This window comes from Puntigrus tetrazona, chromosome 11, assembly GCF_018831695.1.
Source record: "Puntigrus tetrazona isolate hp1 chromosome 11, ASM1883169v1, whole genome shotgun sequence".
Classification (NCBI taxonomy): Eukaryota; Metazoa; Chordata; class Actinopteri; order Cypriniformes; family Cyprinidae; genus Puntigrus; species Puntigrus tetrazona.
This window is the reverse complement of record NC_056709.1, coordinates 15,910,544-15,936,979: the sequence shown is the minus strand read 5'-3', so window position 1 is coordinate 15,936,979 and position 26,436 is coordinate 15,910,544. Positions and strand designations below refer to the sequence as shown.

General features: G+C 36.0%; 2 protein-coding genes across 2 annotated transcripts in view; one reads left to right on the top strand and one right to left on the bottom strand.

Annotated features, from left to right (window-relative positions):
* The window catches only part of LOC122353772 (spermatogenesis-associated protein 16-like), a 107,430-nt gene that overhangs the window by 12,611 nt on the left and 68,383 nt on the right, over window positions 1-26,436 (top strand). Inside the window, exon 2 of the mRNA XM_043251651.1 lies at window positions 1,208-1,505. Coding sequence (XP_043107586.1) covers window positions 1,208-1,505 — 298 coding nt within the window. The remainder of the gene's footprint in view (window positions 1-1,207; window positions 1,506-26,436) is intronic.
* Window positions 1-26,436, bottom strand: part of nlgn1 (neuroligin 1) — a 217,895-nt gene that overhangs the window by 181,800 nt on the left and 9,659 nt on the right. The gene's annotated exons all lie outside the window — the stretch shown is intronic.

The window sequence follows — 26,436 nt, the reverse complement described above, 5'->3', positions numbered from 1 at the left end:
TGATCAATGAGCGTTTCACCCTCTACCTGCTGCACCGATATCAACAGCCCAATATGTCAGCGCAGTGAAAGTGAGCAGGCAGTGGGAGGAGTTCAGCTCATTTTCAACATTTGATGAATAAATTTCTGGACAAAATGCGACAGGAAGCGCGGCGGAGCCTGTGTTTTTCTCATCCGACGCAAGGTCGAGCGGATCCGTCTGGTTTCCGAATTCTCCGCAGACTGTCAAAAAAAAAACGTAACGACTTTGAAATCGCATTCCGTCCTTGCGGGCCAGAGGTAAACCATCTCTGTTCGGTGCGACCGCTTCATTTGTATTCCGACCCACGCGGGACGCTAGCCTGATCAGGTTGGGTTACCAAGCCAAAGCGATCTATCTCCTTTGATGTAAAAAAAAAAAGATCTCTTGCTCATTTCCTGACAGCGTAGGGCAGGAAAAACTGCTCGGTCCCTAGAACTTTGCGCGTTTTCCCTCCACCTGCCAGAGTGGCGCGTTGGAGATGGAGAGAAAAGCCTTGGAGAAGAGGCTGAATTTATCAAGCGCGCAGTGCTCCGAGCTCCCCTCGGGTAGCATAATGAGTTTAAACTCGGTGAAAAATCAACAGCGTGCGGATAGTATAACCTGAGCGCTCGACATCTCAAATGGATTTTGCCTTCAGGAAGATGCCTTTTAGCCAACGATCTTTTGCTCTGTGTTGTGAAATGTGATAAATATCTAACAAGCTCCATTCTTGTAATGGCTCCTGGAGCCGGGAAGAACAAGGGAACCGTACTTTTCTATTAGATTCCTCGACTTTTTATTGGCTTAACCGGTCTGACTAAATGGATCGGTGAGCAGGTGCTACGTCGAGTAAGAGTTCTAATCTTTCTCCATTTGATCACTTACAGGTAGATTCGTGTCTTTAATGGACGCATACCTCATAAAACGCGGGCATAATGGCGAGGAGATACCGAATTTTGGTTATTTCCATTATCTCTGGAGCCCTAAAAGATCTAATTGCACCTTTTTTACAGACTTTCCACATCCACTCCATAAGCAATTACGCCTCGACCACCAGCCAGACGAATTTAGCTTGAAGGCGAACGAGCTTGGGAGGGTTTTCTCATCAAAGACCTCCTTTACCTTCTTAAATGTTCAGCATTGTGACCCCTCCGGGTGGAACCGACGTTTGATCTTAATGATGGCGGTGGGTTTTGTGAGCTGACAGCAACAGGTAGCCTGGCATATAATGAGCCCATTAAATCCCATGAGGCTGAGAATTTGGCGGCAAAAAAAGAGCTGGCTGACATATTGGACGGGACGCGGAAAGACACGAGGAAGAGACACGGAGAGCCGGAGGAGGAACTAAAGCTGAAGAAAATTGTCACTGTTATGAAGAGCTTTGGGTTCGCTGTTGCCATAGATACTCCATGGCCTTTCCACTCGGAGAGTGCTGCTGAATCAACGCATTACTCTGGCACTCCGAGGCAGGTGAACACAGCCCAAAAGAAATCAATGGGGAAGAGGTGAGTGGGCAGCTATGCAGAGCAGTAGAGGAATACTTTATGGGAGAGAGAAGTACATGGAAGGCAGATAAGACGCTTCCTGTAAGCGCACCAGAAAGCTGTGATGTATGGAGCGGGCGAGCAGGTGTAGTTATATAGGTGCCGTCTAATTCATCATTCCATCCCAGCATGCATTCTAGGGAAGAAAGAGAGCGAGAGATGAGGTTTCGACTAGACCCGTGTGCCGCGGCACATAAAGGTGCATTGCATTGCGACGTTCTTTATAAATGCTCGGAAGGACTCAAAGAGAATATGCCAACAAAACGGCTATTGATGCCTTGCCTTTCTCAGTCACACATTCTCTCTCACACACACACACACACACACACGTGCATGAAGCTAATATTATATTTGAAAAGGCGCCAAAAATGCTAAAATGAATTTTAACAGAAAAGATAAAAACATAAAGGATAAATGGGAATGAACACGACACATGCTTTCAGCTTACAATAAGAATAATATTAGCAACGAAGACAACATTAAACTTATTATTGTTATTTTAAATAAAGTTGTAATAAAATAATTGTATGCATAGTGAAGGGGTACACAATGCATATTATTATTATTATTATTTTAAATATTATTAACTAAATAAATGAATATAGACAGTTTGGCACGTCTTTAGGAATAATAAAAAAAAAACTAAATCAGTAATAATAATAATAATGAACACTATTATCATCATTAATATTATTGTGTTTCTTGGAATCTACAAATTACATAATCTAAATATTGCTGTAAATATTGTTATCTAATATGTTGCTTCTAAGCCTTGTCAGCATTCAGTTAATAGCATTCAGTTAACAGGTAATTATACACACGCACACACAAATATATATACTATATATGCACAGAGTAAACTCACAGTTGAACTGGAGCAAGAAGCTGAATATTGGCATTCTAAATATAATTGATATAAACTGGTTGTTCTTCAGTCAGCCTTCATTAAATGCCCAAAGGAAGCATGTGCACTTATTACACCAACAAACACAGAGTACTGCAGGGGACGGCCAAAACCACGCCACAAACAAAAGTGAGTAATTGACCATTGCAGTCAGTCCGTATGGCTGACATGACAGAATGAAGAGGACAGAGGAACCGTGGCTGATTAACATACTGGATGGACAGTGAATAATCCCAATTATGCATCTGTGGATTTTTCCACAGACGCTCCTGCCAACTTCCTCTTTGCCGTGAAGTCCCACTTTAGTGAGCGTTCACTCACCCGCGCAATTACAGCTGTTTCAGCTGAGCTCCAGATCCAGAAAGTTCTGGCATGTGTGAGTCTGATCCGTCCAGTTGAGTCCTCGGGAGATCGTCTGATTCAAAATCAAAAGTGTATCATCTACCCATCACCACGCCATTTAAAATTCTGTGTGAGTTATCAGAATGACAAAGCTTCTTTTTCAGTCACTGGCAATGAAGTTACTCTGAGATTGTATATCACTCAAAATAGTTTTATCTTTTCCATGGTTTATATTAGAGCTGTCAAACGATTAATTGCAATTAATCATGTCCAATATAACATATGTATGTGTACATTAATTATTGACAATTATTTTTATATATACACACACATATATATATTATATATATATATATATATATATACATATACATATATACACACACACATATATATATATATATATACATATATATATATATATATACATATATATATATATATATATATATATATATATATATATATATATATATATATATATATATATATATATATATATATATATATATTTTTTTTGTAACAATATTCATACATTATGAAAGTGCTGTACAAATTGCATTGTAAATATTCTTTAATAGCAGGCAGGGGAAAATTTACAGAAAACGTTGGGATATCAGATTGTTATTTATGATATATAATTTGTATCACGCTTATCATATACTGAGTGATATTACGCTCATATCCCTAGTGTTTATGATCCTTTATGAAACTCGCATTAAATTCATTAACAATTATAACGGTGACATGAATAGTGCAAAGTAATCTCATCTAAATATTTCTTTATGTCAGGAATCTTGGCATCATTGCTATGCAACAGTTTAGACTATTTTTTTTCCCCTGACAGGATAGAACAGCAAAAAAAAAGAGAAAAATATCCAATGATTAAGCACACTTGACATGACTTGTAATTCAGCAATTGGGCAAAGCCTAAAATTAAATGCTACATTCTGGACCAGGGCTGAGGTAACAATTGGAGCTAAATTGCAATCACCCTAAACTCTAAAACCACAAAGCAAGAGAGAGAACAGACAAAGCACTAGGGAAATCGAAGCCTCTTGCTCACACCGCTAAAATTAACAGTGAACCATTCAAACGCTTTTGCAGCCCTTCAGCTACTAATTTTGTCTCTCTTTCCAGCAGCTGAAAAACACACCCCATGTGAGACTTCAAAAAAAAAAACACAATTGACTAGCTTTTGATAATGCGGGCTTTCGCAATTAGCCGTGATAAATGGCTTCTGAAAAATGGTTAATTTCATTAAGAAACTATTTATTGCTTTCCTCAGACTGGAGAAAAAAAAATTGTTTTGGTACACAGCCCCTTTAAATGGTATTTGAAATTGTTTTGATGACTATGTTAATAGTGCCTCTTTAATTTTCTAAATTTGCTAAGTGACACTTTTAATGACCTAGTAATGCCGCCCTTAAATATCGTGTATAATTGAGTGTCTTGACTCTTTTATAAGCTTCCGTTTTATTTAAAAGCAAAATTGAAAAGACTCCGTAAACGCATTTACGAAATGTCACTTGATTCATCTGCAATGAGCAAATGAAAATATTCAAGAAAAAAATACATCTAGAATAGAATAAAGCTATATAATTATAATAATTCAATAATTCAATATTAATCTATAAATATTATATATATATATATATATATATATATATATATATATATATATATATATATATATATATATATATATATATATATATATATATATATATATATATATACACATATATATATTATATATATAAATATTATATATATATATATATATATATTAGATTTTGATTTTTTGGTATTGCGAGATTGTAAAGGATATTTGTTTCTTAAAATGTTCACGTAATTGTAAGCTTTTACATTTTCAATAATACACAAATGGTTCATTGTTTCGCTGTAAATCAGACATCAAGTCTCTTGCTGTGTTTGCTGTCATAAGCAAGAAATACTGGCAAGTATCCTAAAGACCTGCTACATCACAAGACGATCAAAGCACATATGGACGCACAGAAAGTTTTCCTGACTGTTGCCAAAGTACAAAATGAATATATACAGTACTGTGCAAAAGTTTCGGGCAGGTGTGAAAAAACAAAGAATGCTTTCATAAATATAAATACTGATTGTTTATTTCTGTCAATTTATAAAGTGCAAAAAAGTGAGCGAACAAAAGAAAAACCTAAATCAATATTTGATGTTACTACCTTTTGCCTTCAAACCAGCATTTTTATAGGTACACTTGAACAAAGTCAGGGATTTTGTGGGATTATAGTCAGGTGTATGATCAACCAATTATACCAAACAAGTGCCAATGATCATCAATGTCACACGTAGGTTGAAACCCGTTCATAAACTGAAACAGAAACAGCTGTGTAGGAGGCTTTGGGTGAGGAACAACCAAACTCTGCTACCAAGGTGAGCTTGTGAAAGACAGTTTCATGTCATGGAAAGATTGAGCATAGCAACAAGACACGAGGTAGTTATACTGCATCAACAAGGTCTCTCCCAGACAAAGATTTCAAGGTCCCACAGAGCCCTGATCTCAACTTCATTGAGTGTGTCTGGGATTACATTAAGAGACAGAAGGATGTGAGAAAGCCTACATCCACAGAAGATCTGTAGTTAGTTCTCCAGCCCGAGTTCCTACAAGTGCAAGTGTACCTATAGAAGAACTGCTGCTGTTTTGAAGGCAAAGGGTGATGACATCAAATACTGATTTGATTTAAATTAATTTTTTTCATTCACAGCATTTTTGCATTTGTGAAAATAAACGTTTAAAACTTCCATTTTTGAAAGCATTCTTTGTTTACATTTTTCACACCTGCCTAAAACCTTTGCAAGTACCTATATATATATATATACTATATATATATATATATATATATATATATATATATATATATATATATATATATCCCTTTTATATTTATTATATTCTCAATCCTGAGTCCTGTTTGGTCACCTTTTTATACGCATCTTTTGAGCTCGAATTTTTTATTTTATTTTTTTTAAATAAACTAACTAAACAAAAGCGGCGTTCCTATTGTACTTTTCCTCTACTGTTTTTATTTCTGCTAATGCCACTGTTTTCTCCCACACCGTTTTTTACAGAACCGTGAACGACCACATTTTGCCACCCACCGAAGCTTGAAGTGAGACTCGTACTGATTAAATGACCCTGTAGCGCTAAATAATGCATACTGCACAATCCCAGCAAAAAGGATTAGGATTTAGATGTCGAGTGCGGGTCATATCAGGTCTGTGTGTTATTGTTGTTTTTTTGTTTCTCCTCATATGAGGATAGTCTGACTAAGCTCTCAGGACGAGGAGCAGCCACACCAGTGAGGTGTGATAATTCCCACCAGGCAGCGTTCCCTCCTCCTGTCAGAACTAGATTTGTGCCACTGGATGACGGCGAGGACCCAAGGCTAACTGCTGAGGCATGCTGACACTTTGGCGATTACATAAGACAACTATTAGACATATACGCAGCTACAAATAACATTAAAAAGAAGCTTTGCTGATGTTTGAAGGGGTCTGGGCTGTGCTCTCTCATGATTAATCTGCTATAAGCACATGCTGCTGGCTTCAGACGCACCAGACGGAATAAAGCAGCCCACACGTAGCTTTAAGCCCAGCATATCATTTGTTGTTTTAGACCGATTGTACTTTCCACAGGCTTCATTTTAGCTCAGCACTTCTAAATTGGTGGTAAAGTTTCATAAAGGTTCGGACCCTAACTATAACTGCTCATTACATAAGTGTTTCAATCAGTCACTCATTTACCGTCTTGTCAACCCATCTATCCATCAGCATGTCTATCCATCTAACTTTCCATCCATCTATTTTTCTTTCTAACATCCATCCATCCACCAGTCTTTTTTTCTGTCCACCATCCATCCATCAAACATCCATCCCTCCCTCTATCTATCTGCCTATATATCCATCTAACAGCCCATCTATTCATCAGCATCTATCTATTTCTCAGTTTCTCCATTCATTCATCCATCAGTATGTCTATCCATCTAACCTTCCTACTATCCATTTTTCTAACCATCCATTTATTCACCATTGTTTTTTTCTGTCTACCATCCATCAAATATTCCACCCTCCATCTTTTTTCTGTCTATCATTATCATCTATCTATCTATCTATCTATCTATCTATCTATCTATCTATCTATCTATCTATCTCTCAGTTTCTCCATTCATTCATCCATCAGCATGTCTATCCATCTAACCTTCCTATCATCCATTTTTCTAACCATCCATTTATTCACCAGTGTTTTTTTTTTCTGTCTACCATCCATCAAACATTCCACCCTCCATCTATCTACCTGCCTGCCTATCTATTCATCTAACAATACATTTATTAATGTCTATCCATCCAAAAGCATGTCTATTCATTTAACTATCATCCATATAGTTATTCTGTCAGTCTTTTATCTGTCTATCATTATCATCCATCCAGCTATCTATCTATCTATCTATCTATCTATCTATCCACTTATCAATCTATCTATCCACCTATCTATCTATCCCTTTCTCAGTTTCTCCAATCATTCATCCATCAGCATGTCTATCCATATAACCTTCCCACCATTCATTTTTCTAAACATCCATCCATTCAGTGTTTTTCTGTCTACCATCCATCAAACATTCCTCCCTTAATTTATCTGCCCATCTATCCATCTAACATCTAATCCATGAATGCCTATCCATTCTTAAGTGTCTATTCATTCAACCATCCATCCATATTGTTATTTTGTCTCTTTTTTTCTGCCCATCATTACCATATATCCATCCCTTTGTCCGTTCACCCATCAGCCTGTCTGTCTATCTATTCTATCTATTTACCCATGATCCGTCTACCCAATTAACCGACAAACCTCCAAATCACCCCCTCCACCCAAAAAAGCACATTTTAAAATTCAACATGAAATTCAAACTGCAATTCTGCATCATGTTTGTTACCCCAATTCATATTCACGAAATAGATTAGACATAAGAAGCATAAAAAGGCACTGTGCAGTGGCTTCTGAATGGCACACAATCCTGCATGCTAACTACACTCTTACTGACTAATGCATAAACAATGGGCTGAATTATATAGACTTCACGATGCACGCCCGGTCTGCAGCTGTTCTGATAACTCTTACAGTACTGCTTGTGCTGTTCAAGGCTGAAGGAAAATGACAGCTATCCAAAACCCTCTTTTTCAGGGCCAATTTCTCTTTCAGGTACAATTCGCTCATATCCTCCTTTGATGTGCTGCTTAGGGGGAAACAAGATTTTGATTTAGAAAAATTCAGGCATCAAAATAAATAAATAAAAATAAAATAAAAAAAAACCTGACAACAAATGAATGCCGTTTGTACCGTGGAGATATAGTTTTTGGAAACAAAACAAATATCCAGCCAATTTTCTCTTTTGTTTTCTGTCAAGCTAAGATCCAATTACTTTGCGAGTATGGGAAAAACACACAAGGGGGAGGAATCATGCTGTATCTTTGACCCAATTTTCTATAGATGGTCAACATACTGGGCACAATGAATAAATATGAAAATGCCCTAAACTATAATTTATAATGTTCTGAATGAGAATATTGCTCAGTAGCCTGATCCCATACAGACAGAAAGAAAAGTGGACACTTGTCCTTGCAGCTGTGTAGCAGATGTTATGGCCGACTCTATTTAGTGTGTCATTGCTTTTAAGTAGTTTTGAGCTAGGATTCATCAATAGAATCTCAGATTCTTTCTCTAATGGTGAACAGAGTCTAGAGGAGAGCATTCCTCTAAATACTGATACAGGAAGACTGTCCTTGCAGAAGATGTTATAGATGATAACTTCTTAAAAAATGTCTTTAATATGAAGATATGATATAGTCTGATATTGTGTCCAGTTAAAAAAATTATGCACCATAGATGCACTGTAATTTTAAACATTCTGGTTTATTACTGTTTTTATAACGTTCAATAAAGATTGTATTTCAAAAGGTTTTATTTCTAAAAAATAATATGCCAAAAATTATACCCAATCTTTTTTTAGGCAAGTAAGTGAATTTAGGCAGTGGGTATTAGATCGCCACAAAGATCATAATGCAAAAATAGGAAATATTCATGAAAGCATAAAAACATAATCAGTGAACCTAACATAAAAATATTTAACATGAACATAAAAATAATCAACCTAAGAAAAACAAAAAGCTATAATAATAATAATAATAATAATAAAAAACAATAGCAATATTATTTAATATTTCCATGATTGTTAAAGTTTTAGGTAACACTTTATTTTAGGACCTCTCAACAAGCTGCTTATTAGCATGAATATTAGTATATTATTAGCCATTTATTTTTAGTAATTAAACACATATTAATGCCTTACTCTACATCAATACTTAAACTAAACCACTACATTACTAACTATTAATAAACAGAAAAGTAGGAATTTATTAAGGCAAAACTTGCAGTTAATAGTGACTAAAGTGTTACCTAATAAAAATAATAATAATAATTTAATGAAATTATTTTTCAATAATTCCATTATGTTATTGATGATTAACACATAATAAAAACTGACAGCAAATAAATTCTATTTATTTGTTATTACTTTATAATTACATGATTGTTACAGTCAATTTACGTATCTATTTATTTAACAGAATTTATAAAAAACGTATAATAGTGTTACATTAGAAGGATTGCAGTAAAAACCTCCTCGCCTTCCTGCACTGCTGCTGATTATGAACCCTCCGTGCCGTTACACAACTCACGCAGGCCTGGGACCCAGGGATCCACTATTACAACCCTCGTGTTAGTCTTACTCATTATTCGCAATTGATGCGCTGCCTTTAATGGTCAGCGAGGGAGCCGCCCCCTCGCGCTGCCTAGATGAAGCAGAAGTCTAAATGACTCACTTAGTATCACTCTGTTCAGGCGTGAGATACAATAACACATGGCCGTGGCCTGTCGTGTCATTTGCTGTCGGGGGAAGTAAATGAATGACAACTTCGCCGCTGTTTATGCATCCCAACAGCCTTTTAAGCCGCTGCTTTGAAAGGACGAGACATTTATTCATCACTTACGGCAATGCCGCCGATGAAAGCGAGAGAGGAACGCACCTATTTGCTTTTTTTTAACCGCCGCGACCTCCCCTTCCCACCGCATGCGCCCGGAGGACAGGGCCGTACCTCACCACATGCATTTTTAACAGGTCCATTATTAACAGGTGCTTTGCGGTGTAGGATGCATGATTTATGCGTGCCATTTGCGAGCTCGCCTGGCTCCAGTGGAAGCAAAGGAGTCGCGTCTCCATTAGTGAAGGGACTGGCCTTGACTGCACTATAGCGCAACAGAGAGCCAGTACGGTAAGATCAGAGGCTTTGCAGTTAATGGACCACTATCAGAAACAAATTAGATTATATGCTGCTCATAACCACCAGTGCCGTTTTTTCTGCAGCCCCCGGTGTCCTCACAGACCCGGGCAAGAATATTTATGCCATAGAATCGTCCCATGCAGGTATCGCACATAGAGCAATGCCTTCTGTACTGTATCGATGGAATCAAGTTTAAAGATCTGAATCGAAGAATCGTTCGGACAAACGTTTGCATATATAGACTTGTGATTGTGCTCTCTAATGACTAATCTCTAATGACTAATACATTTCAAATACATATCAAATTAAAGCGTATGTATCAGATCAAATTAAGTGTTTAAAGCGTGGCAAACCTATATTCAAGGCTCAGTTACTGTATAGAGATGAACCCTTTCATTCAGTAAGAATGTGTTGATTTGATCAAAAGTGACAAATAGCAACTAAATGCTTTTCTTTTTATTTAATAGGACAATATATGAATAATTGGTTTAAAATTGCATATTAATTGTTTTAAATAAGCTGAATAAAATCCATGTCTTAGAAAAAGTACTGCGCAGAAGTACTTTATTTTCGTAACTCCGCCGTGTCTACCATCCACCGTTTCCTGAATAATATGCTAGTTTCTCCACAGACTTTGAGAAATAGCGCACCTGGTTCCTAAGCATCACCTCGGCCAACACAAATCACCAAGCTCCGCCAACCATACATGTCTTTACATGTCTTGTTTAGAATTGCTGCCATTGGAAGGCTTTCCGTCTTATTCTTGTGTCCTCAGGGTTCACCTCCAACCCCTCACCTCGTCCTCCGAGATCCTTTTCAATAAAGCTAAGAACCGCCAAAGTCCTTCTTTTCCGACACTGTCACTAGAAAACTCCAGCCGACCAGATGATCAGTGGCTTCTTTTGGCCTTGTCCCATTTCACACACACACACCGGCGCACTTATTGCTTCCCAACTTCTTCCCCGTCCCCATGTGAGGAGACTGACATTTCCAAAGCATACCTCGCTTGGCTTGATGTGATGGTCAGTTCATGCCCGCTGCTCCTCTGTGTCTGTCTTGTTGGAGTGCCACTGAGCTCAGACTGGTCCAGATCACTCAGCTCTCAGCAGTGAAGACGGATCCAGCTCTCCTGCTGAGTTCGGTCTCAGTGCCCTGAGATTGAAAGCTACACTCTGAGTCTGCAATTCAGCCCCGTTTATTCATCTTCGGTCTGGACGAGCACTGCGTCGTATTCCCACCCTCAATTTGGATTTATAGTAGGCCGACAACAAACTACATAAACCGTTTTTTGATTCATCGCCCTCTACTTTTGCACCAAAGTAATGTTTTATACTGCTTTTCGATTCATAAGCCTCTACTTTCATACAAAAATAATGTTATATCAATCGAAACTGCAACCTACGTACCTGTAAAGGCTGCAACAAACAATTATTTTCATAATCAAACACAGTATTGTTTTGCATATATGGGGTCGTCTTATATTCAGGGTCTGAACATTTATGTCAATAATATACATGCAACAATGAGCACCATATATGTGTAAAATGCTTAAAGTGCCAGTATTATGGGTAATATAAGGTTCATATTTTGGTTTTACATGCATGCAAAATCAAAAAACACTTATAATATGTATTTATTTTTACCTTATTTGCTCAGCTAACCCCAAACGACTCATTTAACGATACATTTTTCTAAACCCCTCTTTTGATTGGTAAATTTCATTTAAAGCAGTGTTTGTGAGCTTTTAGCGTAAAAGCAGCACCTATTGGTAAAGAATGAAGACCAACGAAAAAAAAAAACTTCTTAAAAAAGTCCATTCACTCAATGAAAGGAATTCGAAAACGACTTGATGAAATTACATATTTCAAATGAACTGGCTCATGAATGTTGTTTCTTATGCTCAAATAGCGCTTAAAATGCTTTATTTCCAAGCTAGTCCAATGCGCATGTATAGCTGACTTTTGAACAAGCATCGGCCAGGTCCTGTCCAGTTTCTATGGGAACCAAAGCGTCTAACCACCACTGGAGTGATGCAATGGCTTTATCCGTTCAACGATTGGCTCTTTCATTTAAAAGGCGGGACTATCCCGCCATATTGCATTCTCTTATTCATAAAATCCACTTTTGACATTTGCAATTTCATGGGTCTATCTTACGGTCTCATCCGCATCTAGCTATTTTTAGCTGTAAAAAAAAAAAACCCAGTTAAAAAAAGTTGAAAATTGGTGTGTCTTATTAAGTTATTTTAATGGTTGTCTTAATTACGAAACACACTGGTTCATAATACAGTTTTATGTTTACTGCACAATGTTATTCTTCTCATTATTTATAGCATCTAACAAACACCCACAGGCTTACATCCGCATTGAAGAAAAGGATGATTAGAGTGAACCGTTTGTATTTCTATAGTCTTTGGAAAATATCAAGAGGTAGGCGGGAAATTAATGTTTAATATTGACGTCAACATGAAACAGCTTGGGACTGCATTCAATGCTTCGATCTCAACGCAATGATCTTCTCACATGCATTTCGCACATAAGCAGATCAGTATCAATTGGGATTGCTTTTCAATAATTAATAATGCACTTACTGGAAAAAAAAGAATGTTGTTAACCAGTCCAGTTTGAAAATTACATGTTATTAATGTGTTATCAAGTGTTAATAAGCCAGCGGTTTTTGGAAAAGCTCATATTGCTGTAATTTCCCAAACACATTCTGAGACTTACATCTCAGTAGGACACCAGTCCTGATGTTTTATGCTCCATGACTCACTCTGAAAACGAAGTAATGAGGTTTCCGTATTTAAGAGTGTTATGGAGGTGGCAGAGCTCCCCTGCCAGTCAAATATGGATTTGTTTTTAGGCACTGAGCAGCTCAGACTTCATTTCACATATCTGGCCGAATATCTTCTCCGTGTGATCTAATCAACTTTACCCTGATGTGGCAACCCATGTGTTTGCTTTATCTCTTCATTTAGCCTTCTGTTTATTTCTCTATTCTGTTTTTCTCTTTTTGTTTTTCCCCTCGTTCTCTCTTCCTGCTGCAGTCTCAATTTTCGGTTGTGACCCAAGGCAAACAATGTTTTGCACCAAATTCTCCCACTCAATTAGCCGGGCGCCTGTCTGTTGTTGATTTGTCACAGTGTTGGGTTGCTTCGTAACAGTTGTGGTTAACTACACAATGTGAGGTGCATGTTAAGTGAGCCGTGGGATGGCTAGCGTTTTGAACGGACTGGTGATGTGAATGCTCATCCAAACACACGCTGATACACGACAAAGTGAAGACACTCTGACACTACATCTAGTGAATCACACATAACCCAACCACTGACACTAAAGCCACTGTACATATGTGTCTATTAATAAACTACATACATATATTTGTGTGTGTGTGTGTGTGTGTGTGTCTGTGTGTGTGTAAATTGAAGTATTTTTTCAAGATTCTTTGTAGAGCAGAATGTTCAAAAAAAGTCAAACATTCTGCTCTACAAAGAATCTTGAAAAAATATTTCATTTGTGTGAATTATATATTTTCTGCAACAATAAAAGCATTTGCAGTCACTTTTGATCAATGTAATATGAATATAAATTCGACTGAACTAATATAACTAATATATATACACACACACAAATTTTCAAATGTAGTATATAGAAAACTGTTCTTTTAAATGTTACTATTTAAAATATTACTATTTTGCTGTGTTTTGAACAAATATGCAGCCTGATGATGAGCATAAAAACTTTTTGAATAATGTAATTGAGATATATATATATATATATATATATATATATATATATATATATATATATATATATATATATATATCACATTCTAAAAAACAAATCCCACATTTTTAAAATTGTTGTTTTTAAATACCCCTTGAATGCATAGTTAGTCCAGTTACAGATAGATATACGTATCCAGTTACATATCAGATCCTGATATTGCCTTAAACTACTGAAAACACGGCAAACAGCAGAGCACTTCCGGTCTGCCTCCATACAACTTATCAGCACAGCACATTTAACATGCTACACGCACCGTTTTAATCAGATACTCTCCATCACAGCCGAGGAAGCAAGGTCAACAGTATGATCTCACTTATCACTCACTCTCTCAATCCTACATTTAGAATTTAATTTGTCTCGTTTGGCGGAGAGAAAATGACCCCCTGAAAGTGTAAAATTGAGGTAATATGCAAGCGCGCCCGTCTTCTCTCGGCCCCGTCCTCCCATGTTCTCTGAAGTCCTGCCACTTCACTGTTACTCCCTGTGAAATCCCCCAGTAAATCAAACTCTGCGGTCGATGCAAATGAGAAACTGTCTGAATTAAAACTTAAAAGGATGGAGAGAAGAAAACCTTCCATTAGAAATCATCTCCACCATCTCAAGACTTTGAAGATCTATGAGGAAACTTGTCTTCAAATCAGTCACTCCTGTCCTACTGTGGAGGAAAAAAAAAACCCCTATATGACCAACTTTCATATTAGTGCTTAAATCTTCTGAATTCCTGAGTAGCAAAGCCTAACCAATTTCACACAAATTATCCTATCTGACAGTGTGTTTGCCATGATATACTGCCGTTAAAAAAAATTGGGGGTCATCTGCGCAAATGGCCGCATGGGCAGTTTTGCTTTAGGTGTCCCGAGTCCGAAACCTGCTTTGTGGACCTTTCCTCATCCCATTTACTTTCGGTCATATATCCACTGTCCTATCACAAAATATGCAAAAATGCGGCCCCCACTTTACAATAAGGTTCATTAGTTAACATTAGTTAACATTAGTTAACGTAAACATGAACCAAGAACGAACAATACTTCTACAGAATTTATTAATCAATGTTCATTTCAGCATTTACTAATGCAGTATTAAATCACAAGATGTGTTTATTAACGTTAGTGAATGCACTTTGAGCTAACACGAATAATCAATCAACAACTCTATTTTTTATCATCTAACATTTACAAATATGAATTAATAGTGTAATAAATGCATTGCTCAGTATTTGTTCACGTTAGCTAACGCATTATCTGATTAATGACACCTTATTGTAAAGTGTTACCCAGAAAATTTAACCAAATTCTGTTTTTTTTGGAATATTATACAGATCAAAGAATCTTGAAAAAAATATATATATATTATTTTGTTCCAAAATTTCCCCACATTTATGTAACTTTGCCAAAGACCAATGTAATGACTGCTGAAATTTTAAGTTAAAATTGAAAAAATATTTAACCCCAAAAATTAAAAATGTAATATTTCACATGATTGCTGTTTTTCCCCGCATCTTCATTAAAATTAATGCAGTTTTTCTTTATGCACTGACCTCAACAGTAGCATGTTTTTTTATACAAACCATATATTTACAAAAAAATTTATGGCTGTATATATATATATATATATATATATATATATATATATATATATATATATATATATATATATATATATATATAAAATCAAAACAGTCAAAACAATAATTTCATGTGTTAAAATCCAAATATATTAGCACATTATTTCATATATTTCAAACTACCAAAAGAAAGAAAGAAAATGGAATTCACTAATCACGTATCATTCTTTCTCAGAATTCTGTCAAAATGATACACAGAAGTCAAACAGAAGCAGGACCAAAGCCCAGCTCGAGTTAGGTGGCAATGGTCAAAGGTTTGACCTCGCTGTGATCACTGCAAACGATGAGCAATTTAGCCCAAATGTGTGTTTACAGCAAAGCCTCTGAGCCGCATTCAGCACACCTGCAAAGAAGGCATTTAAAGAGACACGATGGGAAATCAAAGCGGAACTCCTCGCTTGTCTGATTAGAAGGAGTGAGGCAGCATCTCAGCTGGTGTGTTTACTTGCTTTTGCTGTGTCTGACTGTTTGTTTTGGAGCCGCTGGGGTTGTAAAGCTCTGCCGCTGTCACACGTTGGCATGTGTAATGCCACAAATCTTCACTGCTCTATTCAGCAAAAAGAAATGTATAAATAACCAGCCTCTACCGCTATCGCTGCATTAATCTGCCTTGATCCAATCGCACGACGAACAAGTCTGCTAATGATGATCGCTTTATTCACACAATCCAACTGGGATTGCTATTTTTCCACTTCTCTAGATCACTCTTTCTTTCTTAAAGGAACGGATCATCTACAAAATAAAATATGTTTTTTTTTTTTGCCTTTATTCACAGTTGTTCCGAACACGCGTTACCTTTTTGTTAGGGATTATTAAAAGAGCATCTTTTTTTTCTCTACCTGGTCTCATTGCATAAACGCACCTTGGTGTGCTTTTTAGCTGCAATGCAGTTTCTAAAAGAAATTAACACTAGAGGCAGGAAAACCCTTACACCTTTTATTCATTTTTACAAAAAAGTTACAGAGCTTCGATTAATAAAGCATCATTTTCATACAGTCACTTGAAGCATATCATCTTTTGACTATGAGATTCGCTTTGAATGCCGTGTAACTATGGTTCGACAAAACAGTTTGCGCTTTTATACTGGTTTTGCATTTGTCAACGCTATCGGGTAGATTTAGGGTTGGATAGAGCAAATCTCCAACATGATAGAGCGTTGAATTATAGCAAAATTGTGAACCAGATCTGTCCGTCCGTCAAACGGTTGAAATAAGTTAAAGTGTGTTAAAGTGTTAAAAAGTGTTATTATACTCACATCCCAGTATTATTTTATGACATTGATGTATGTGAATGTTAAAAAAAGGTCGGCAAATAGGTAATTTAACCCAACAAAAATGAAAATAATGTCTAAAAAAACTGCGTTCAGGGAAGCTCTATCTTGTATTCTTTTAAATTGCACTGAAACTCATTCAACTTCATACAAGGAGAGAAAGATTGCAGAAAGACTAAACATGTAAAAATATAATAACTAGCATCTGGTTATGATCGCTATAGAGGTGTTTCTCATGCTATCTAACTCCAATTATAGTAACTGTCTATTATCTAAAAATAAACACTAACTATACTGAGTTTCATGAAATATAACTACCAGCCAGATTTCTGAGAGGTAAACTAATGCATTAAAATGCCTTACTTCTGCATTCCTCGGTTCCCATTGAAGCCTATAGGAGTGTCACAGCTCCTATCCTATCTCTTGCCTTATCGTTCCACAGACATTTTTCTCTTTAATTTTTTATTTTTTTTATCTTAACCATATATCGTTTTTTTTAAATATATAGATATTTTATCTGCCATATATAAAGCTCTCTCCTTCACATATCATGAGTAGACACGCCCCTTACTGCTGATTGGCTACAAGTCTGTTTGGTATTCTTACCCTACCTATAAAGGGACATTTGTGTTATTTATTTTTTATTTATTTATACTATTTGTAATTTTGTGTAATTACTTGCCTGTCAGTTTGTGGCTAAATATTTTGTTGTTTATTACTGCATGTCATTCATTTAAATTCTTTTTTTTTTTAAATGTTTTTGTTGAATAAAACACCACTTTTCCATATATATAAAAATAAAATCTCGTCTCGTGGGATGTCTCATCAAACCCCTATTAGTTAACTACATTAGTAAACATGAACAATACTTCTACAGCATTTATTAATTCCGCATTTACTAATGCACTATTAAAATCATAAGTTGTGTCTGTTAACATGAGTTAATGAGCTAACGTGAATAAACAACGAACAGCTGTATTTTTAACTAACATTAACAAAGTGTAATAAATATAGTGTTCATTGTTCATTCACGTTAATTAATACAATAATAACGTTATTAAAGTGTCGCCGAGTTGTTTGACATTAATTATGCCGTTTCATTTTTAAAAAAAGAATAAGCATGCTGTTTTATATTTAAATATATCTGAATTAAAACTGTTTTGACATTTTATTTTCACAAATGCCATTTGAAGTACAATGCTTTACTTAAATTGAATATGCTTTTAATGTATATAACATGACTTTCGCAAATGTAATTCGACTCCGACATCAAAGCGGCACGTTGCGTGTTTGACCCATAAAAGATTAGCGGATTATGTTTTGCAAGAAAATACCATTTAAGCCTTTCTGCGTGAATTAAACATGAAACGTATGAGCAGTTTCTGGATGAAAATTGCGACTTTTTTTCAGTTGTGGCTAAAAAGAATGATTTGTTCGTGAACCAGACCGATTCGATTCTCAGCTTCAACACTCCAGTTCTTTATTTAACATCATTATCAGAAAATAACAACTTTCTGCTTTTCAGAAGACTTAGAATAGCGCGCATGAGTTGTATGGATACATTCAGTGGTGATTGTCGTCCTCTTTTGTGCTTTACAGACACAATCAACTCTCATCATATGGCAAAAAGAAGCTTCTTTTGTGTCTGACGGCAAAGTAAACAAAGTCAGTTTTTTGTTTTGAACTGATTATTACCTTTTTTCCCTCTATTCCTCCCTTTCTCTCTCTTTCGCTCTCTCTCTCTCTCTCTCTCCGTCCCCTAAGCAATGCTGCTTAAATCTGACAACCCAACGACCGACAAATGCAATCCTGGTAATTTAGCTCAGAACCGCTCAGGACCCTTTGGTGCAAATCGCTTAACGAAATTTCCCCCCAAATTCATTCCCGCACACGCATCTGCTTCGACTAACCTGCCAAGAGTTGTGCTCAAAAATGCAAATCCTTTGCCGCTATCATTCGCTCGCACAAGCGCAAAAAAAAAAAAAAACTCCCAGCTAAACCACAAAGAACCTGAACAGCAGAAAATAATCGTGTTATTGACTGAACACTTCTCTTCCTATCTACCGGCGCTACCTGTAATCTGACACGTTGATGGAGAGAGGAAAAAATAAACAAGTGCTCCCGTGTGCTTAGACTTCTGCGTATGCTTGAAAAATATTAAGGTTGAAAGTCAACAGCACAAAGAACGCGAGGCTGTCTCGGTGTAATTTATTTGCCTGCTTAATGAGATTATATTTTGGTGTGAAACCAATTTTGCGCAAATTAAATCTTAATATTGTGCGGTGGCAAGGGTGTTGACACGAGGCTATTTTATTCAGTATTGAGCGTGACAGCCATTAAATTCTCTGAGGTGTTGATTGTCCCTCATGTTCGGGACATCTTTCCGAGACCTTCAGCGCGACTTTAAACACACGGCTAACTGCTGTGTTAGCCAATTTAATCAATAATTACAAAAGACGCTACGCTAAATACATTTTAAAATAAAATAAAATACACTTGTTGAGTCCAGGAAAAAAGCTTAATATAATTTAAAACTAATATAATATAATAGTGAATAACCACAGGTAAGGAAAATGTCCAAATGCATCCATGGAGTCCAGAAAGTAATATAATAATATTATAATATATTATCATTAGAAATATTAGTAGCACTATATATTAGTAGTATTATATATAATTCATTTTTTTATTTTTATTATTCCGTAACAGGCCAATTATCATTGGTTTTTATCAGTGCTATGAAACGGTTAATCGTGATTAATCCAAAATAAAAGTTTTTGTTGATGTAATATACGCAAGCGTGCTGTGCATATTTATTATGTATACATATATACACATGCATAAATATGTATAATTTTATGTCATGTTTATACATTAAATATATACTTTTAAATAGTAATTATATGAATAGAAATATAGACATTTAAAATAAATATATATAACATTAATTAGAACAATGGCCAAACACACCTGTTGAGTCCAGAAAATAAGTGTAATATAATTAAGCACTTATATATTACACAGTACATAATTATTAAGGAAAAAGAAAAATATTTTTATATATCGTTTACAGCCATACTATGACCTCATTTGCATTCTTTTATTTCCTATCCTTGTATTATTATTATATATATATATATATATATATATATATATATATGCATATAATGCAGCAGCAATGATGTGCTATGCAATTATATAAAAAAAAAGACAATTAATGCCTACTCATGTACACCTAAGACATAATGCAGATTAATCCCATAACCCTAAAAAGGTAAGTGAGCTTTTCATTTTTATGACTGTGCCGTATGTGGTGAGAGTAGCAACTATCCCCCTGCTTTATAGTTGAATGTTCGGCAAGTGCTGTAGATTAGTATTCATCTGGCCCCAGACCTGTGCCTCAGAAGTCTGGACACAGCAGAAAGCTAGAAGTGAATCATTGCTTGCCCTCAGGGTGCTGGCAGCACCCACGATCCCTCTCGCTGGAGAGCCGCCACACACACCAGAAGAGAGCAAACAAACATCAGCGCCCCCCGAAGAGCTCAGTCAGAACCCACCAAGACTTCTCTCCCCAGACAGCCGGACGCAACTCCTCTTTCCACGACCGAAACTTCCTGAGAGACGTTCGGAGAGACTCATCTGGCGTCTCATGCATATATTCTATTGATTAGTTTCGTCCGCGGGTGACCGATCGGGGTCCAGAAAGGCGGTGATGTTTTTAACGCGCTTTATTTTTAGAGAGAAACTGGCAAGGTGCTCTTGACTCACGCAGCCCTTCAGAACACGGATCGTGGCTTCGCTCAGGGAGGGCCGCTCTCCGCAGGACGCTCTGTTTACGTTCGGCTCATAAATCGATAGACCAGACGTTTCGCGAGGCGAGCGGACTTGCCAAATACGACATCAAAGTAGGTGGCGTTTGGCTGGGCAAGGAATGAACAGTCGCGCGGCTGGTGAGCGTCTGCTGCGAGCGTATGCAAATGTGCGTATACGGAAATACGCACGCCACCGCTTCAGGTGTTCATTCACACAGGAAGAGACCGCCGCGCAGCTGGCTCGTCTGAAACAGACGCCACAGTAATAGACGGAGAGACGGTTGAATGGAAACAACAGGAACGCGAAGATAGTGAAAAATGTCCATTGATTTTAACTTACACCCATCAGAAAATAATAAGCACTGATTTTATATTCGTTAACTGATACAGAGCTAGGATTTCCGGACCCATTGCACTCATAATGATTTCTTTTTTCCCTGTCGAGCTTTCCCAGCTTAAGACAAAATGCATTTATAGCAATAATAATAAAAAATTAACTAATTCATTTTAATTAATACTTCTTATTCAGCATTAAATTGATCAAAAGTGACATTAGAACAAAATATTCATTTATTTTAAATAGATGCTGTTCTTATTTGTGAATAAGTAAATAAATCTCATGTTGAATCAAATAAAATATTTATAAAGATCTGCTGTATTTATAAACGTCTGCTGGAAACTTTCTCACTTCGCACCAAAATAGCTGTTAAAATAATCTTTTGTGGGTATTTATTTTATTTTTTATTATTTATTTTGCAATTAATTATAATTTAATTCAATCAAAATTAATCGTAAAATTAAAAAAAAAAAAAAATTTACTTAGATTAAATATTTAAATCAACTGACGGCCCTAAATGATATAATAATATAATAGTAAATAACCTCACTTAATTAGTGAGGACAATAACCAAATACACCTTTGTAATCCAGAAAGTAAGGAAAGTGTAATATAATAATATATTTAGTGCTGTCAAATGATCACATTTAAATAAAAGTTGTGTGTTGTGTATATTTATTGTGTGTGTGTGTGTGTGTGTGTGTTTCAAATAAACACTGTTCTTAATTGTCAAACAATCCTTAAAAAGGTTTCTGCAAACATATTAAGCGTCGCTAAAAAATAATAATAAATGTTTCTTGTGTAGCAAATCAGCATGATAGAATGTTTTCTGACATATTTTGTGGCTTCTGAAAATTCAATGACATTAAAATATAATACAACAGAAAACAGTCATTTCTAAAAAAAAAAATATATATATATATATATATATATATATATATATATATATATATATATATATATATCATTATATAAATTTAATACAAAGATTTCTAAATTTGTTGAAATAAAGAAATGCATGTCATTACAGAATTACCGTTTTATTATTTTTTTCTATTATCAGATAAAGTCTGCAAAATACAAAATAAACTGTTACATTAAAATATTACATTAAAATATTTTACGGAAACGCATGAAATGATAAACGATTATAAAACGCGACACTGCATTTAATTTACGCATCAACGAATAAAAGTTCCCGTATGATGCTAGCGATAGCTGCCTCGCATCGAGATGCGCGCTTCAAGTAGGTTCGTCAAAAACAAAGGAAATGTAATAATGTCACCAAAATCCTAAAGCTGTCACTTTGCGAGTTCAGAAACAAGGCCACTTGTCAGTAATCTGATGCAGTGTTGATGAGGACTGCTGGCAGAGGAGTGTTTAGAAAGCTTCTCAGTGCATTTTGTCAGCCTCCAGGGTAATTTCTGCAAGGACGAGTAAACTATGGGTCAGTGTTGAACAGAAAGCACTCAGAATGATATCACTACAAACATGAGGAAGACTGTAGACGCAGAATACTAATGGCGCCATAAAAAAAAAGCCGAGCCCACAGTCATCCCAACCACGCCACTTCCTGGCACTCTCACGGAGCCCTCATCCGCTTTAAGAGTGTTTGTGTTCTTGACATTCAGACAACAAACGTCTTGTTAATATTCCTCTGGATCTCGGCTTTGACATATTGGCTGCGATGTCTGAACAACAACAACGCGGTCAAAACGATAACGAGCGGGTCGTAAATTCCAGCTTTTTAAAGCAACGATTTTACGACAACGAAAGACTTTCGAAAGCCGTTCGAGATTCTTTTCTTCTTTAATAAGCGCCGAGCTTGTTGACGCTTAGAAGTTGGGAAACGAATACAGTAGGCTAATGTGTAACCGGTAATGACAACCCGCAAACAACAAGGCTCATCTATCAAACAAAAACCCGGCGCTGCTCTTATCGGAGGCGTGCTGGTGCTTCGGTGAAAGCAGACGCTAATTTTGTTTAGAAAGGCCGAGAGAACCACGGCGGCCCATTTGAGGGGGTGGGTTCGCTTTTAAAAGGTATGAAAAGCCCAGAGTAAAGCAGTCGTTTAAGTTCTTGGACCCCGTAATCTGTTAGATGAAGTGATCGGCTCCTATTCTTTGTGTTGTTATTTAACATCAAGCGGTTTTGATTTGAGCGTGTAATTATGGTGGTATGGAGATGTTCAGAGGTCACTCTGTTAATAAGGTACGGACGCACCCGCCGCCGCCGCCGATTTCAGCGAAATACCGCGTGGAAAAACAGACCACATGCAAATTAAGACAACTAAATCTGTGTGATTCATAAACAAATCCATTCCTCCAACCGTAGCCAGAAACTCACTCCTAATTTAATTTGATGGGCACAATTAAAGCGACGGTAACCCGAAAACGGTTCTGATGCAATTTACTCATCTTTCCAAACGTAGGTTTTGCTTTCAAGTCGTGAAATACGAAAAACACAGAGGTTGTTTAAATGATGCTACCCCCTTCAAGGAATTAAGTATTAATCTACATGAAACAGAATCCATCTCGGATGATGATTTGGTTTCCTGCGGTCCTGTTCTGCGTCTTCACGTCCTAAAGCTACCGTGATCAATCACAATGTTTTGCATTTATGTCTTGTGGACCACCGCAGCCTCATCAGCGAGACACATCTTTTACTTTATCAACTTCAAACGAGAGAAAAGTAGCAAACATGTAGCACATACATTGTTAATATATAGAAATACGGTATACAGTAAATAATACAGCATATATATATTTATTGTTCCATGTTTATACATTTATATATTTAATTATATTGCATATAAATATATTAAATAAATAAACATAATATATTTTTTGTGTGAATACACACACAGAAACACTACTTTTTTTATTTTTAAATTAAGTTTAGGGTTGTTAAGATTTATTTTTCTATATTATATTTTATATAATATATTAAGATTGATTCTTATATTATTTTCTTTTTTAAAGAAATGTCTTATGCTTACCAAGGGTGCATTTATATACCAAAAAAAAAAAGAAAATACAGGAAAAACATTTCATTTTTAAATTTAAGATAACTATTTTCCATTTTAAAATATTTACAAAATGAATTTTCAGTATCATAATGTCTTCAGTGTCACATGAACATTTTAGCCATTCTAATGCAAGATTTGTTTATTGAAAATAATTGTATTATTATTATTATTATTATATCAAAGTAGAAAACAGTTGTGCTGCTTCACATTTTGTGGAAATTGTGATTCTCTAATGAATGGTAAAATTCAAAACAACATTTATTTAAAACAGAAATATTTTGTAATGATCATTTTATGTGCTATTTATTTCTTTATAATTAAATAAAATAAATACTGACTTACTGTTATAAATAAAAATAATAACTAGTAATAACTACGACTGATAACTGAAGGGTAAACACGCTAAATAAAAACCTTTCAGAAGAACACAATCTGAGTTTTTTGAAAACTTATCCTGGCTCTTCCAAGCTTATTAATGCTGGTGGATAGCGACCATTATTGTGAAGCTCTGTGAAGTACTGTGGCGTAAAACTAACCTATACGCCTTCAGGGGGGGCTATCGCATGTCATCTGAAGCAGATCGATGTGTTTTCGTAACAAAAATATTTCTAATTTTAAAATTATAACCTAAATAATAAGAGCCAGGATACATTTTTCAAAACCCAGACTGTGTTCGTCTGAAAGAAGAAAAGTCATATACACCCAGGATGGCTTCGGGGTGATTTCTGGGTGAACTATTCCTTTAACTTTTTTTCGGTTGGGGATCAGTGTTATATAATAGGATGTACATATCATGCGCTATTGTGAGATGCCAAGTACATATTGCTGCTGCTCTATTTTGAGGGCTGATTCTGTGTTGCTTGGTGACTGGGAATAAATATGGCCTCAAAATTCCTACCCTGAAATACAGCCAGGATATGATTGCTGTACCTCGCAGGCATTTGGCCTTTTATAGGAGGTCAGGATCTTTGCCAGTAGTGTTAACTGTGGAGTCAATAGAGAAACACGGCTTTTTGGAGGTGCCGCTTGTGAATGACCGTGGCTTTGAATTCTGGGCAGGAAAGCAGTTCTATTGACTTACAGGCCACTGGCTTAACCGAGGCCCCAAAAGAGAGTTTTGTTTAACTACAGGATGTACAGAAGCGGGCGATGATACTTTTAATTCTGCGGCTCAATAAAATGCTAAACTGCCGCTCTCTGACAAAAGCAAGAAAACACAGGAGTGACGGAGAAGGTCTGCGGCCGGGAAGGGAAAAAGAAAATTAAATCTTCAAAAAAATACGAAAAAGAAACAAAGGGCAAAGGAGAATCAGAAAAGATAGGCTAAGCCAGTGCATAAATACAGTTGCTGCCTACTATTTTGGTCACAATTTATTTTAAGGTCCAGTTCTCACAATTAATAAACTATTAATTACTGTCAGAGTTTATATAATAAAAAGGTAACTGCATATTTTCATCATTTCAACATTTCATAATGAAGCTTTTAAAACCCATGCTTTTAATTTTTGAGAAATTATGTAAATTAAAATTTGATAAAATTAAATAAAATTAAATACAATTAAAAATTAAATAAAATGTATTTTATTTTATAAACTGTGCCTTTCTTCATATATATATATATATATATAAAGAGAGAGAGAGATAGTACTGTTTTGCATTTACTTTCATTACAATTAAAAAACGCCTCTAATAATCCTAAACGTAATCTTCTTTCGTGGTCCACAAATAGAAGTAAGTCATGAGGGTGAGCAAATTATGACCGTTTTCATTCGTAATCGCTTCAAACTAAGTAAATGATGTCACATTGATAAACAGATGATCTTTTATATATTGGCAATTTAACCTTGTGTCACAGCACTGCGTTGCCTCATACAATGCAAAAGTAAGAGAAACCGCAATCTACTATCCACAGTACATACTTCAGAAATAGTACAGAAGAGTGTGAAAGTTGCTATTCTAAACATAGCCTCGGAGAAAAACGATACTGACACGAGCAGCGCGGGAGAAAAGTCAGAGAAAGAAAGAGAATAAAAAAGCAAGTAAAACAATGAAAAAGGACACATGTAGGCTGCAGCTGGAAGAGCAGATTAATGCTTGCTACTTTGGCTTTTTGCTTAGGAAAGGAGGTTAGAAAGTAAACAATTAAAATAATTACATTTCCTGCAGTGAGCTCATTCCTTAACTGGACTGATAACTCTGTGCTCTTAGTCTAAGCCCATTAGTGCTCATTATACAAAAAGGGGACGCTAAAAAGCTAAGCTACATGATAATATTCTTCATTACCTATTCCTGCACCCTCAGTTGCTTTATATTAGAGAGAAATTAGGTCTGTACATTCATCATAAGATTAGAGAGTTTAGACGCCGTAAGTACAGGAGGTGGATACCCGGCCGCTCTTTACGTG